This window comes from Cyclopterus lumpus, chromosome 9 (genome assembly GCF_009769545.1).
Source record: "Cyclopterus lumpus isolate fCycLum1 chromosome 9, fCycLum1.pri, whole genome shotgun sequence".
Lineage (NCBI taxonomy): Eukaryota > Metazoa > Chordata > Actinopteri > Perciformes > Cyclopteridae > Cyclopterus > Cyclopterus lumpus.
The window spans coordinates 1,278,076-1,290,229 of record NC_046974.1 but is presented as its reverse complement, the minus strand read 5'-3'; the positions used below and the strand labels follow the sequence as shown (position 1 = coordinate 1,290,229).

Sequence of the window (12,154 nt, the reverse complement as noted above, 5' to 3'; positions counted from 1 at the left end):
AGAGAGAGAGAGACAGACAGACAGACAGAGAGAGAGTGAGAGACAGAGAGAGAGAGAGACAGAGAGAGAGAGAGACAGAGACAGAGACAGAGAGAGAGAGAAACACAGAGAGAGAGACAGAGAGAGAGAGAGACAGAGAGAGAGAGAGACAGAGACAGAGACAGAGAGAGAGAGAAACACAGAGAGAGAGACAGAGAGAGAGAGAGAACACAGACAGAGAGAGACACAAAGAGAGAGAGACAGAGAGAGAGACAGAGAGAGAGAGAGAAACACAGACAGAGAGAGACACAAAGAGAGAGAGACAGAGAGAGAGAGAAACACAGACAGAGAGAGACACAAAGAGAGAGAGACAGAGAGAGAGAGAGAGACAGTATTGCATGTCCTCATTTATTCAGGTATTATACAAACAGTCCTGTGTCTGTGTGTGTGTGTGTCTGTGTGTGTGTGTGTGTGTGTGTCTGTGTCTGTGTCTGTGTCTGTGTCTGTGTCTGTGTGTGTGTGTGTGTGTGTGTGTGTGTGTCGTATCATGTGACTGCTTCTCTAGAACACACTGCACATCACATGCACTGTTCATTAAAAAACATTCAACCTTTATTTACGTCAGAGAAAATCTGTATGAAAATAAATAAATATAGTTTTAAAGATTCATAAATATACAAAAGCAGAAGCAGATTTCTATAAAATGTCAGCGAGCTTCTGCACTTTGAGAATTGTTGAACGTTGAACGTATATGAATATAAATATGAACCCGTGGACGCGTTGGTCTGCGCTCTGGAAGCACGCCTACAAGATGAAGACGTTCCCCCGTCCGTGGACCGACAGTTCGATTCCCCCCGACAGCTGCAGCTCCTCCTTCAGGAAGCGGCCCACCCGCTCCGAGTGGACCACGTCACAGAACACCCAGATCTCCACCCGCTCACGCCGGATGTTGGCGTTGCACGTCGGCAGCCCGGAGCTCCGGCTGCACCGGCTCAAGGCACGCCACACCTAAAGGGTGATGGACAGGTGAGGAGGACAGACAGGTGACGGGAACAGACAGGTGACAGGTGAGGGGGACAGACAGGTGACAGGTGAGGAGGACGGACAGGTGACGGGTGAGGAGGACGGACAGGTGACGGTGAGGAGGACGGACAGGTGACGGGTGAGGAGGACGGACAGGTGACGGGAACAGACAGGTGACAGGTGAGGAGGACGGACAGGTGACGGGAACAGACAGGTGACAGGTGAGGAGGACGGACAGGTGACAGGTGAGGAGGACGGACAGGTGACGGGTGAGGAGGACGGACAGGTGACGGTGAGGAGGACGGACAGGTGACGGGAACAGACAGGTGACAGGTGAGGGGGACAGACAGGTGACGGGAACAGACAGGTGACAGGTGAGGAGGACGGACAGGTGACGGGAACAGACAGGTGACAGGTGAGGAGGACGGACAGGTGACAGGTGAGGAGGACGGACAGGTGACGGGTGAGGAGGACGGACAGGTGACGGTGAGGAGGACGGACAGGTGACGGGAACAGACAGGTGACAGGTGAGGGGGACAGACAGGTGACAGGTGAGGAGGACGGACAGGTGACGGGAACAGACAGGTGACAGGTGAGGGGGACAGACAGGTGAGGAGGACGGACAGGTGACGGGAACAGACAGGTGACAGGTGAGGGGGACAGACAGGTGACGGGAACAGACAGGTGACAGGTGAGGAGGACGGACAGGTGATGGTGAGGAGGACGGACAGGTGACGGGTGAGGGGGACCGACAGGTGACGGGTGACGGGGACCGACAGGTGACGGGTGAGGGGGACAGACAGGTGACGGGTGAGGGGGACAGACAGGTGACGGGTGAGGGGGACCGACAGGTGACGGGTGACGGGGACCGACAGGTGACGGGTGAGGGGGACCGACAGGTGACGGGTGACGGGGACCGACAGGTGACGGGTGAGGGGGACCGACAGGTGACGGGTGAGGGGGACCGACAGGTGACGGGTGACGGGGACCGACAGGTGACGGGTGAGGGGGACCGACAGGTGACGGGTGAGGAGGACCGACAGGTGACGGGTGAGGGGGACCGACAGGTGACGGGTGAGGAGGACGGACATTGGCTGAAATTAATAAAATAAAATAATAACAACAACAACAACAACAACAACAACAACAGAGGTGTTAACACGACGGATCCACCGACCTGCTCGATGTCTCTGGCCTCGCCACAGTTGTGCTGCCCAATCACCCATTTGGCCCTCTGGTGCAGGTGGAGCCGGTGCACCGAGACCGCGTGCCGGAACGGTTTGGACAGCGACTCCGTCTGCAGAACTCTCTGCGAGAACACGCTCCAGGAGCGTTTGAGTGGCGAGTTCGTGACGGAGGCGCCATCTTTGTGTCCCGCGACCGCCCTCTCTGGCGGTCCATCTTCGGGCTTCGTGGAATTTTCAGGCGCCGGCGTGTCGTGACATCTTTCGGCAACGGGGCCGGGAACGTCGGGTTCCTGCGGCTGGTGGACGAGGGAACCGGCCGGGCAGACAATGACGGGAGCGGGTCTGGCCGGTCTGATGGGCGGGTGGCGGTCGGCGGCGGCGGGGAACCACGGAGAGAAGACCGGTGGAGTCCTGCAGGGGAAAGACTCCAGGAGCCTCTCTGTCCTCTCTAACAGACTGCTGAGTCCAGCAGCGGATCCAGGATCATAGTGCAGAACCACATCAGCCATTCAGATCACAGGGCCCTCCTCTTCCTCCTCAGCAGCATCTTCCTCTTCCCCCCTTCAGCGAGTAGAACCCGGGTTACATTAAAAGTTACAGAACATTTAGTTGAAGGTCACATATTCAGGGTTCTACGAGAACGTATTCATGCTTTAACATTAAAACAATATTAAATAAATAAGGGAGCAAATATAACTTATGGATCATTGATGATCCATATTTTGATTATAACAGCTGGTCTACAAGGATTTAAAATGTATTATAAAATGATTTATTTCAATGCTCTGAAGTCAGTAAACAATCAGTTTAAATCATATATATATATATATATATATATATGAACGAGAGAGAATCAAAGAGCTGAGAGAGAACTCAAGAGCAATTGTTCCTCCCTTTCTGAGGTCGTGAACAGGAACACTTAAATCAGATGAAAATACAAGTCGATCATATCAAGAATATTACATTATTATTATTATAGTCATATAACTATATTAATATGTAATATAATCTCTCCTGTTTTACTGATTGTCACAGTTTAATAAAAGTTAAACTAGTTTTATAAACGCTTCCGGTCGCTAAAGCTAATGTATTTAGCTTATTGTGCTAGCTCTCGTTAGCTGAACAAATCTAACGGGAGCTAGCTAGAGAACATGGCGGCGCAGGCTTCCAACAGGTAAGAAAGTGGACGACCTTTAGTCCAACAACACGAGACACACACACACCTTTAAACACCTTTAAACCAGCTGACTGCGGCCCGTCTGCTGCTCAAACAGCTAACAAGTAGTGAAGTCCCATCAGCCACCGCGAGGCTAACGTGCTTCCCGGGAGCTCTCGCGAGAGTTCAACTGAAGTAACGTCCAGTCTGAGCCATCTTATCGCTAAAATCCAACAGTCTTATTTTCACGTTGTTTAGTTCTGCTAACGTTAGCTACCGTACTTTAGCTTAGCAGCTAGCGATGTCTTGCTCCCCTCCCTCTTGCTCAGTGTCTCGTGTAGAGCTAGTCCTCTGCCTCCCTTAATGATAACATGTAATAAGTGTAGTTCATTAGGCTGGAGGCCGTTCTCAGTGGGTTAGATGCACGGCTCAGACGTTAGCTACGTTAGTTAGCCCAGACGTAGCTTCTGCTACGTGTTACCTAGCAACCGGAAGGCTGGGTAACTGAACGAAGGAATACGAAGTCTAAGCGGAAGTCCACGGTGCTCCACCATCCTCTTCCGGTTTCCCCCACTCATTAAATGTCATGTCAGATGTTCTTTTACAGTTTTATATCAATAAAAGACCCGTTAGTTTGTTTATGAGATAAATAGACAGTGAGCCCTGCTGCACGTGACAATAGCGCCATCTACTGGCGGGCGAGGGGAACTACTGTGGATCAGCCACTGTCGTAAAGGCGTTAATCTAGTGGTAATAAACACAAGTTATACCAGCTGGTCCAGGTGGAGTCAGTCCACTTCCTGTCACACCAGCTGGTCCATATATATATATATATATATATATATATAAATAAAAGCTCAGTTTTTGTAATAGCTATAATGTTCCGTGTGAAGATGAAGAACAGAGACTCGTGGCAGTAGTTTGTCAATAGGACATTTTTATTTCATACGTCTGTTGTCTTTATTCAAATTACAGGAATATATCGTCTGAGATGACGGCCGGCTGCAGCTGAAGCCCTCAGCTCAACTACTTGAAGCAAACTTTGATTTCCTGGGTTTTTAAAAATGATTCTTGCAACAGAAAAAAATAAAAAGCACATATGCCAAGAAGAAGAAGAAGAAGAAGAGTGTGGTGTGTCGGTGAGGAGAGTTATCATCTAAACAAAAACAAAAGAACAATAAACAAAGCGCGCGTTGTACATGTTGTAAAAGGATCAGAATATGGCACATTTGGTCCACGTTGGTAGTTTTATTATCTCGTTTTCAAACATGTGATAAACAAAAACAAAAACAGATCATAGTTGTTTCTCCCCAGAAGCACAGCGTTAATGACAGCATACTGAAACAGGACTAGAGGGGGCGCTCTTCAGGTTAAAATCTTGGTTCGTCAGCCAATCGTTTGTTTCTATTCTCCCTGGTACAGTAATATTATTATTAATATCTTCTTTCCATCCAAAATGAGAGGGGAGGGGGCGGAGCTTCGTGGATGATGGACAGGGGATGGCTTTGGACATTCACAGGAAGTAGTCGGGAGTGCGTCTGGTCACATGGGGCTCGCCGCGGCGGGGGGCGGGGTCAAACTGAAGGCTGAGGGGGCGGAGAAGAAGGGTCGTTAGTGATGACATCACTCAAACCTTTAAACAGTCAACTCCACCAGATCATTTTTAAACGTTCTACTTTTGTAGCGTGAATAACAATTTTTATATTAAAAGCCTCCGTAGTCTGAACCGGATCCACTGCTTCCTGTTTATACCTTTCACAATAAAAGCCCTCGACATACATTTCACACGTCTTCACTTACAAAGAGTATTTCAGAGTGTCGTCCAGTTCCATGATGGCCGCCTGGTTTCCACAGCGGTAGCAGTAGTTCGGAGCACTAAAGATGGTCACCACGTTCTTGTCGTGGCCCCAGTTGTAGCCCTGGAGGTACAAGTACACGTTAGCAGTCAGATACAACACAAGGTGTGTGTGTGTGTGTGTGTGTGTGTGTGTGTGTGTGTGTGTCTCACCTCCATGACCAGCTGATGGGCGCGGGACACCAGAGTGAGTCCGTTGGCGTGGTTGAAGGTTTCAGAGATATCTTGTCCAAAGGTGTAGCCGGCACCCCGGGGAGAGATGCCCCACCCACCACGGTCATCAGGGTCGGACCACAGCAGGTCACACATGGGGCCCTGAAACAGACCCAGGATCAGTATTAGAGACCACAGCAGGTCACATGTATTTAAAAGCCTCAACTCAACCCATAATGCATCAGCAGCCTCAACTCTTATCCATAATGCATCAGCAGCCTCAACTCATACTCATAATGCATCAGCAGCCTCAACTCATACCCATAATGCATCAGCAGCCTCAACTCATACCCATAATGCATCAGCAGCCTCAACTCTTTACGCAAATACAACAATACCTCAGGGAGCGTTAACAACACCCTGTGTGTTAGTGTGCATGTGTGTGTATGTGTGTGCATGTGTGTGTATGTGTGTGCGTGTGTGTTAGTGTGCGTGTGTGTGTATGTGTATGTGTGTGTCTGTGCGTGCGTGTGTTAGTGTGCGTGTGTGTGTGTGTGTGTGTGCGTGTGTGTGTGTGTACCTCATGTGGGACTTCCTGCAGGCGGTCCAGAGCTCGTATGTGATCCAGAGTGTCTATGGAGGGAGACAGACCTCCGTGGAGACAGAAGATCTGGAACAGAGACCAAAGACTGTGACGCTGCTGCAGACGTCGTGGTAAACCAACCAGGAAGTGAAAGCGTCAGAATAAACATCAACATAAACAAAACGTTGTTGTCGTCACCTGTCCGTCCACCAGCGCGGTGAGGGGCAGGTAGTCGAACAGGTCTGTGAAGTACTTCCACACGTTGGCGTTGCCGTACTTCCTCAGGCACTCGTCGTAGAAGCCGTAGACCTGCGTGATCTGCCGCGACTCGTGGTTCCCTCGCAGGATGGTGATTCGCTCCTGGAAACGAACCTGAGCGACGACGACAACAACAACAACAACAACAACAACAACAACACAGTCGTTAAGAGTGCGTTTCAGACGTCTTTGTTTTTAAATCAACATTTGTTACCGGCAGGTGAATGTTTAGGAAAACAAAAGGAAACGATCGCATGTTCTGAGCTCCACCGACACTCAGGTGACCTACACTCAGGAGTGTCCCTGAACGCTCCTCATCCTCCTGACAGCCGTTTACACTCAGTTTCAATTCATTTAAAGGAGTTTGAGATTCAAACATCTGGTTCTGATAAACAAATATGTATGATTGTTTGTTTTTTTATTATAGAGGACGAGCTGGTACTCAAGTATACGGAAAGTACCAAAAGTATTATGCAGAATTATATATTAAATTATAGAATATATATTATATAATAAACTGGTGTATTAAAAAAACTGATTTAAATATATAACACACACACACACACACACACACACACACACACACACACACACACACACACACACACACACACACACACACACACACACACACACACACACACACACACACACACACACACACACACACACACACACACACACACACACACACACACACACACACACACACACACACACACACACACACACACACACACACACACACACACACACACACACACACACACACACACACACACACACCTTTAGCGTGACGAGCAGCGTGACCGTCTCCACGGAGTAGTAGCCTCGGTCCACGTAGTCGCCCATGAACAGGTAGTTGGTGTCCGGAGACTTGCCCCCGATCTTGAACAGCTCCATGAGGTCGTGGAACTGACCGTGGACGTCGCCGCACACCGTCACCGGGCATCGAACCTGAGACCCGGAGAGAGACGTGAGCCTCCAGAGCACAACTACGCACCATGTCATTGAATCCTCACAGCAGTATTGAAGATCAATATGTCTATTTATTTATATAAAAATAAATAAATAGACATACATACGAGTCAACATCGCCGATGTTTTATTATTTACTTAAATAAACATCACCTGGATCACATATTAGGTAAAAATAATTCAGATTAAAGCGCCTGAACACAACACCGATACGCTGTTCACTAAACCTATTTCCTCAAAAAGGATTGTTTTATTTCCTCGCTGGAGACCCGAGCGGTGTTGTGAGTAAACAGGAAGTAGAGCGAAACAATAAAAGCCCCAGAAGGAGGTTCATTAGAGCATTTAGTTGTGGTGTTTACAGTGAAAACAAGCCGTGACGTTCAGGCTCTGAGGCGCAGAGGGAACCACACTAAACACTGTGTTCATTGGTTAGAGGATCAATATGTAAATATGAGCTTAAAGAACATCGATTCACCACAAGTGTTAAAGTGTAACAATGAGCTCAGAATCCATCTCTAATATCTATTTTATATTGAAAACATCTGGATTTATTCTAGTTCAACACTACATTTTACTAGATTACACCTGAACGCATCATGAGAACGTTATCATTTCCCTTCAGCCAGTACTCATGTTCACTGAGCGGAGCCTGAACGCATCATGAGAAGGTTATCATGTACCTTCAGCCAGTACTCATGTTCACTGAGCAGAGCTTGAACGCATCATGAGAACGTTATCATTTACCTTCAGCCAGTACTCATGTTCACTGAGCAGAGCTTGAACGCATCATGAGAAGGTTATCATGTACCTTCAGCCAGTACTCATGTTCACTGAGCAGAGCTTGAACGCATCATGAGAAAGTTATAATTTACCTTCAGCCAGTACTCATTTTCACTGAGCAGAGCTTGAACGCATCATGAGAACGTTATCATTTACCTTCAGCCAGTACTCATGTTCACTGAGCAGAGCCTGAACGCATCATGAGAACATTATCATGTACCTTCAGCCAGTACTCATGTTCACTGAGCAGAGCCTGAACGCATCCCTCAGTTCTTGTTATTAAACCTGCAAAGCTAACGTCATAATCGTTTCATCGGTAATGAATCTAACCGGTTAAACGTGTTTCTTTTGGTTGAACTTTGAGAAACAAAGACATTGTTTTAAAGAAGTGAATCGTTGCACACACACTTTGTTGTCTCCTGTTCTTTAAGTTTACTCTGTAAAAACTAAACATTCCTCATCAAATTAAGTGATGATTAGAATAAATGGGTGCATTATTAATCTCTAATCTTATGAAATGGACCAACAGATAATTTACATAGAAAACAATATATAAATAATAAAACCGATTGGGATTTTCTGGGGCCCATCTTAGATGTGTACTCCTTCCTTTAAGTGTTTTAATATATTACTATATTGAGATGAACAACCTCCCAGTATCTGACAGCCGTCTCATACTGGGAACCAACCAGGAAGTGTCTGGTGCATTGTGGGAAACCTCACCTCCTGAACGTTGGACTCCTTGGTCAGGATCTCCTTGGCCTGCAGGGGAATCCAACAGGAAGTTGTGTTAGAAAACGATGCAGACAGACACACAAACGGAGCTGAGCGACAGACCGGCGGGTTATTGACCTCACAGGACACCGTAGTGTTAGAAACCACCTGAGAAAAGCAAAGCGCTCAGGAAGCAGGTTTCACTGTGACGTTTATTTTATAAATTGTCCTGAAAATGAATGAATAATGTTCCTTTTCTTCAAATAACCACAAAGATATTGATTACGCAATGATGTAAAAAGACAGCGAGAAGCAGGAAATCCTCACTAATTTAATAATAATTAAAACTGGATTAACATTCAACACAAGCTACGAAACTCAGAGCTTCAAAAGAGTACATGTTGAATAATAAAAGTATTGATTCATCTTTAATAAAATGAAAATGTATCTGAATGAATAAATCTGCTGTCTGATATTTTAATTTAATTGCTTTGTCTATAATCAGGAATCATCAGTAATCTTAAAAATGACAACAGTGTTTGTGAAAATATATAAATAGACTGAATAAAGCATTAAAAATGACAGACAGGATCATTTATTATTAATTCGAGTACTATGGTTAGACAGTGTAGTGTTATTATTGTGTTTAGACATTATTATATTATTATGTTTAGACATTCATTATATAGACATGAACTATTAATTACAATCGTGTGCCTCTTTAACAGTTTCCCCTCTTCATTAAACTAAAGAAGTGTTTCCTTCATTTAAACTAAAGAAGTGTTTCATTTAAACTAAAGTAGTGTTTCCTTCATTTAAACTAAAGAAGTGTTTCATTTAAACTAAAGAAGTGTTTCATTTAAACTAAAGAAGTGTTTCATTTAAACTAAAGTAGTGTTTCCTTCATTTAAACTAAAGTAGTGTTTCCTTCATTTAAACTAAAGAAGTGTTTCATTCATTTAAACTAAAGTAGTGTTTCCTTCATTTAAACTAAAGTAGTGTTTCCTTCATTTAAACTAAAGAAGTGACATTGTTCCCCGGGTCCGAGGACATTGTTCCCCGGGTCCGAGGACATTGTTCCCCGGGTCCGAGGACATTATTCTCCGGGTCCGAGGACATTATTCTCCGGGTCCGAGGACATTATTCTCCGGGTCCGAGGACATTGTTCCCCGGGTCCGAGGACATTGTTCTCCGGGTCCGAGGACATTATTCTCCGAGGACATTATTCTCCGAGGACATTATTCTCCGGGTCCGAGGACATGAAACCCGTCGATGAGGCACAAAAAGCTCCAGTGACGCGAGAGGCTCGTCCGGTTTATGTAATGAAACGGATGATCGATACAGACAGGGCGCGGTGCTAATCATAACCGATACTTATTAATAGCCATCAATATAATATACATTACACACTCCTTTATACATAAAGATTAATATGTGTTAGCCGAGTATTGTTGTGTGTGGAGCGCAGCCATGTTAATAAACCGGTGGTAAAAATAGGCTCCGTCTATTTGTTGGCGATGAAGGAACAATATGTTAATTCTCGGGCCTGTCGGGACTCAAGACGACGGTTGCGACTCACCGTCGCACATCGGAGCGGATTTAATGAAAATGGTGGCGCACAAACATGTGAAAAACACATAAAGAATGTAATACGTCCATCTTAAGAGGACTCGGGGGGGGGAGCGGGGCTAAAGAATAGCCGCCTCGCCGTGACGTGACGTTCGCTCCAGAAATTAGCCGCAGCCGCTTTTAGCCTAGGCCGCACTGAAAAACGGGGCCGACCGAGCCTGCGCTCGAACCCGCAGGGAGGCTGCGCTCTGAGGAAGACGGGCCGACGGAGCCTCCGATCGGGGGGCCTCTGACAAGCGGGGCCGGCTCACCTTCTCGCAGAGGGTCCGGACCTGGTTTTCCGAGAGCTGCTTGCACTCGTTGAGCTGTTCGATCCACTGGTCCAACTCTTTAGTGAAGGATTTGTCCTCCATGACGGCGGCGGCCTGTTCTCGGAGCGAGCTGCCTTCTTTTAGCTCCGTCGCGTTGGTCAAACCGGTCTGGTCCCCGCCAAAAATATCAACGATAAGACCTCTGAAAACAAATCAACCAGCCGCTTAGTCGACTTCTATCATGATAAAGTACCGACGTCGAGTGGCCAACGGTGAACCCAGAGGATCTCTTTCCGGGGGGAGTCGGAGGGTCGACGGACCGGAGCTGAGAGAGGCGGCGGCGTCGCAGCGGCTAGCCGATTTGCTAAAAGAGCTAGCTACAATAACATCCGGGCATTTTCAGCGGCGCGCAGAGAGTGCGCAGCAGCGACCCCGCGTGGACAGCCGGGGAACTGCAGAGCAAATCGTGAATTACATGAAGACATATTATTACTTTATAGAACTGCCAAATACAAGTCTGTAAACAAATATTAATTGTGCCCACTGAAATAAGACTTATGGATATATATATATATAGTATATAATAAATCACCTCTTGTTTGGTTACATCTTTGCACTCTGTTTACATTTAATGTCCTTAATACACACTGCAAAGTTATTTGTATTCTATTGTGTATATATATTTTATATTCATATATATATATTGTATTTTATTTTTTGTATATATTTGTCATCTCTGTTCTTATATTTTATTTTATTTTGTGTGTTTAGTTTATTTAGTCTATTCCATTTGGTGTCTGTAAAGTGTTGGGCGCTACTATGACAACACATTTCCCCTTGGGGATTAATAAAGTATATATCTATCTATCTAGTGTTTATTTAATATTATTATTTATTTGTTTGTATATATTGTGAAATTGTTATATCTAATACTGCTTTCCTTGTATGTATAAATGCTGCTGTAACTAATTACTAAAGAATATATCTATCTATCTTTTATTGGATTTTAATTACATTTCTGTCGATTGCTGAAAGGAAGAAAATCTGATGGATGGTTGGCTTGTTTTTCTTGAAAGTTGATTGAGGGTGTAAATTGTTCTGAAATCATAAAATATCTATTGTGTTTTTAAAAGTGGGATACAAATGTATGTACTATATATCTGGAATGCTAGTGAAGAATTGTGCTTTATTGTGTTTGTAATATTTTTTTCCCCTCGTGTGTGTAACAAAATACTGGAAACTTTTTTTTAAATATGTAAATTCCCTGAAATGAAACCAGCAACACGTTTAATGGTTTCACCTGCAGGCTGTTTTCATTTTAACACGAGAAGAGTCTGAGGATGAGTCCAGAGATTAATAGATGGATGGATAGAATATGATATCCCTGTCCATCCCACATAGGACCAAACACCGGCGCCTTGCCCTGGTCCAGCCCCTTGATATGCTGCTATAGGCTTATAGGCTGCTGGGGGATGTTTTAGGATACACTGAGCACCTATCTCCTCTTCTCTCTCTCCTTATGGATGAATTTACATCTCTCCATTGCACCTTATTAACTCTGCTTCCTCCCCGGAGTCGTTGTGACTTCACGTCTCAGAGGGTCCATTG

At 45.6% G+C, this 12,154-nt stretch overlaps 2 protein-coding genes across 3 annotated transcripts; both read right to left on the bottom strand.

Annotated features, from left to right (window-relative positions):
* Positions 1-569: 569 nt before the first annotated feature.
* Positions 570-3,864, bottom strand: zgc:101664 (uncharacterized protein LOC450064 homolog). Of its 2 annotated transcripts, none has more exons than XM_034541051.1 (3): positions 3,423-3,864; positions 2,180-2,750; positions 570-987 (listed from the first exon to the last, which is right to left on the bottom strand). In XM_034541051.1, the coding sequence occupies exons 2-3, from the start codon at positions 2,696-2,698 to the stop codon at positions 784-786; spliced, it is 723 nt and encodes a 240-aa protein (XP_034396942.1). In that variant the 5' UTR covers positions 2,699-2,750; positions 3,423-3,864; the 3' UTR covers positions 570-783. The 2 variants fall into 2 exon arrangements, with proteins under 2 accessions (XP_034396942.1, XP_034396941.1); XM_034541050.1 differs by having other exon boundaries at positions 3,413-3,863.
* A 398-nt stretch (positions 3,865-4,262) lies between these two features.
* LOC117736039 (serine/threonine-protein phosphatase 2A catalytic subunit beta isoform) lies at positions 4,263-10,927 on the bottom strand. The gene is made up of 8 exons (XM_034541047.1): positions 10,547-10,927; positions 8,676-8,714; positions 6,981-7,151; positions 6,135-6,308; positions 5,934-6,023; positions 5,354-5,515; positions 5,146-5,264; positions 4,263-4,931 (listed from the first exon to the last, which is right to left on the bottom strand). The coding sequence occupies exons 1-8, from the start codon at positions 10,646-10,648 to the stop codon at positions 4,859-4,861; spliced, it is 930 nt and encodes a 309-aa protein (XP_034396938.1). The 5' UTR covers positions 10,649-10,927; the 3' UTR covers positions 4,263-4,858.
* Positions 10,928-12,154: the final 1,227 nt, after the last annotated feature.